The sequence below is a fragment of the Hippocampus comes genome, unplaced genomic scaffold, assembly GCF_001891065.2.
Source record: "Hippocampus comes isolate QL1 unplaced genomic scaffold, H_comes_QL1_v1.1 scaffold78, whole genome shotgun sequence".
Taxonomy (NCBI): Eukaryota; Metazoa; Chordata; class Actinopteri; order Syngnathiformes; family Syngnathidae; genus Hippocampus; species Hippocampus comes.
The window spans coordinates 151779-155410 of record NW_017805798.1 but is presented as its reverse complement, the minus strand read 5'-3'; the positions used below and the strand labels follow the sequence as shown (position 1 = coordinate 155410).

Sequence of the window (3632 nt, the reverse complement as noted above, 5' to 3'; positions counted from 1 at the left end):
GTTCGAGGCTGGACTAGTGAGGCATGTAAACACAGAACGGGGGTTGCTATTTGGTCGCGGGGCGATTTTTTTCCTGTTAATTTTATCGCTGGCCGAAATGACATTTTTGAATCAGGCCAACCCCGCTTTCCCCTACGAAAAACATCTGATTGTCAGTTGAGATGTGATGATATGAAAAGGTTTGACGCCATGGCTCTTTCAAAAAGGTTTGCTTTTCGTTTTTCCCAACTTGGCTTTTACAACGTGTTTTTTTTCCACCAGTACGGCATTGCTCCTTTTGGCCTCTTTGCTAACGTCCGCTTTTCTTCTGCTTCTTTTTGTTGATTTGGGCTTTGTGGCATCGAGCGTTTGATGTGCGTTAGCGCCACCTACTGTGCTGGAGTGTGGCTTGGGGATGTGCAGGACACATTCCAGGAAATACTGGTGAAGGGTGTGGGGGCAGGGGGGTCCTGGAAAAAAAAAAACGGCGGGCAAGAAGGGAGATTGAATCAACATTTTAAAATATAGAAATTCGGAGTGAGTTGGTTTTTGTTAAAAAAAAAAAAAAAAAAATGCACGAAATGAGTGACTGCACTTAATGTTGTTTTGCACTTCTCAAATAACGGAACCGATCCAGACATTTTACAAATAGGCTACGTGAAGTGTACATATCTATAAAAAAAATATTTACTTGCATTATTTATTACAGTTTCAAAAAGGTGCCGATACTTTTGTCCAGTCCATTTTTGGAATTGTTTGTGGAATGATCAGATTTGCTCCGCCCGCTTCTTTTTTTTTTTTTAAGTATTGTACCAATGCAAACCAACGAATAAACGTGTATTTGGTTGACATAGCTGTCACGTTTGTCAAAACCTATACATGTCGTTTGGTGAAAAACAAACCATTGTTTCAAAGTGGGTGTTCGGAAGGGGAAAACAGTTTCGCAATTTATTGACACAGGAAGTGGGGAATCTTTAGCTGGTGCACACATCCGTTTGCAAGCTCGCGACAGAAGGTACGAACCAGTTCAAGTTAGCAAGTGCGGGTCAAGGTCTTTGGGTATTTTGTTTTGGACGAATTCTGGGCTTTTGGACTCACTCTTTCGGATATGTGCAGCTTGGGAGGTATTTATTTGTATTTGTGTAAATTCATTACGCCTGGAAGTTATTTCTCCATCGTTTTATTGCGTTTGTAACAAACAGTTCGAGGCTGGACTATTGAGGCATGTAAACACAGAACGGGGGTTGCTATTTGGTCGCGGGGCGATTTTTTTCCTGTTAATTTTATCGCTGGCCGAAATGACATTTTTTATCAGGCCAACCCCGCTTTCCCCTACGAAAAATATCTGATCGTCAGTTGAGATGGGATGATATGAAAAGGTTTGGTTTATCGCAGTACGGTCACGGCATGATATTTATTGCGATTTCCTGTATGTATTTCTTACGTAGCTTTTTGTCAAAAAGACATCTTCAAATATATATATGTGTATGTATATATATAATTTTTTTTCACTTTAAAAAACTGAGAAATATTTCTCATATATGTGGGCGAACTGCAACGATGCATCAACTGGAGTTTTAAGTTGTAATGTCACCATTCACCATCAGAGGGCAGACATGGCTTAGTGGTGCTTCGACCAGGTCTTCAACTGCCACTTCTCTATGCCAGTAATTGCAGTACCGTAACAGAAATGACTTCCTCGTGTGCTGCAGACGTCCATCAGCTGATGGGTAGTCAGGTAGAAGCTCCACCTCATCCACAGAGGGGAAGTTCCAGTTCGGTGCAAAATGGTCCAGGCCCAAACCACGTGAAAGAGGAAGAGGATGATCCACAGCCCCGCTACACTCAAGAGGAAGAGGAGCAAGTCAACAAGTTGTCACTGAAGGTCGTCGTCGTGAAGAGTGAAGACGATGGCGACGAAGCGCCCGACTGTTCGCGACTTCATCGTTGCAGTCCGAGCGGGGAGTACCGCGGAGGAGCGCCACCGCATCAGCTCTTAGCGCCGCCGTCACACGCCGACAACACAGACAACGCGAAAGGCGATGACAAACAGTCGGAAAGTTCCGGAAAGCAGACTCCAGCATGCGGGAGACGCCTCAAACGACAAGAACTTTTCAGCTGCTCCGTTTGCGGTAAAACAGCTACTCAAAAGTCCAACATGGTCAAACACATGAGAGTACACACGGGAGAGAAACCCTTCAGTTGCTCGCTTTGTGCAAAAGCCTTCGTTGAAAAGGCAAAGATGATAAAGCACATGAGGAGTCACACGGGAGAAAAACCCTTCGGCTGCTCAGTGTGTGGTAAAAAATTCACAGATAAACAAAATATGGAGTCGCACATTAGAACTCACACAGGGGAAAAACCCTTTAGTTGCTCGTTGTGCGGTAAACGATTCAATAAAAAGTCGTACGTGACAATACACATGCGAACGCACACGGGAGAGAAACCCTTCAGCTGCTCCGTTTGTGGCCAGGAGTTTGCGCAAAAGTCGGATATGGTGAGACACATGACAAAACACACAGGAGAGAAACCCTTTAGTTGCTCCGTGTGTGGCAGAACGTTATCTCGAAGGGCCAGTGTGGAGTCGCACATGAGAACGCACACGGGAGAGAAACCCTTCGGCTGCTCCGTTTGCGGCAGAAACTATACCAATCGAAACAGTTTTGCTACGCACATGCGGACCCACAACAAAGGAGACTAAATGCCCCCCACCCCCACTGCCTTCAGCTCGTCTGCCATTTGTTCTGAGACACAATTCAGCCCCTGGTGAAGCAGCTGTCTTGCTTGGGACATTTTCCCCCACCAGTCATGCCGTTTTTGACGTACTAGTACACAATACATTTTACTAGCAAATATTGTCTTTCCAACAGGTAAGCACCTCTCTCTCTCTCTCTCTCTCTCTCTCTCTCTCTCTCTCTCTCTCTCTCTCTCACACACACAAGAATTTGTTCTGAGACACAATTCAGCCCCTGGTGAAGCAGCTGTCTTGCTTGGGACATTTTCCCCCACCAGTCATGCCGTTTTTGACGTACTAGTACACAATACATTTTACTAGCAAATATTGTCTTTCCAACAGGTAAGCACCTCTCTCTCTCTCTCTCAAGTAGCTTCTCTGTCAATGGAATAAATGCACAAAGGATTGTCCATAGAAAGAGTGACATTGTCTTTTCATAGTTTTATTTGTTTTGTGTTGGGGTTTTTTCGTGCTTGGGCAGATTATGTCACAGATAAAAATGTGCATGGGGAAAGGTCATTTGGCAAACGATTTTTGATGCTTTCCCACGAGCATTGCTTTGTTCTTTCTAAGATGATTGACAGCACCTGGAATTTACTGTCGTCTTTCCATTTTGTCTGAAACACGACCGTCTTTTTTGCATTGAACGCAAAACAGCTGAGACATTTTATGAGGTACACCTGCACAGTCTCAGTGGGTTCTACGGTGTCGTGAATGGGGTTACACCATTCATTGTTGGGCATATTTGGTAAAACAGGACGATAAAAGGGGGGGAAAAGGCCTAAAATCAAGGAGAACAAAAAACTTTTTTTTTTTTAAAATAAAAAAAGCCACAGATGTTAATTTATTGTTGAATGTACTAAGGACGTTTTTAGCTGCAAAGTTATTTTTCAGTGTGCGCATATATATATATATATAT

General features: G+C 43.7%; 1 protein-coding gene across 2 annotated transcripts in view; it reads left to right on the top strand.

The window, feature by feature from the left end:
• The window catches only part of LOC109525317 (gastrula zinc finger protein XlCGF8.2DB-like), a 4687-nt gene extending 1799 nt beyond the window's left edge, over positions 1 to 2888 (top strand). Inside the window, exons 1-2 of one of the 2 annotated variants that reach the window (XM_019885742.1) lie at positions 965 to 1103; positions 1692 to 2888. In XM_019885742.1, the coding sequence (XP_019741301.1) occupies positions 1088 to 1103; positions 1692 to 2680 (1005 nt within the window). In that variant the 5' untranslated portion in view covers positions 965 to 1087 and the 3' untranslated portion in view covers positions 2681 to 2888. Of the gene's footprint in view, positions 1 to 964; positions 1104 to 1691 lie in introns of those variants that run through there. The other variant, XM_019885743.1, reaches the window with a different exon arrangement.
• The last annotated feature ends 744 nt before the right edge of the window (positions 2889 to 3632 follow it).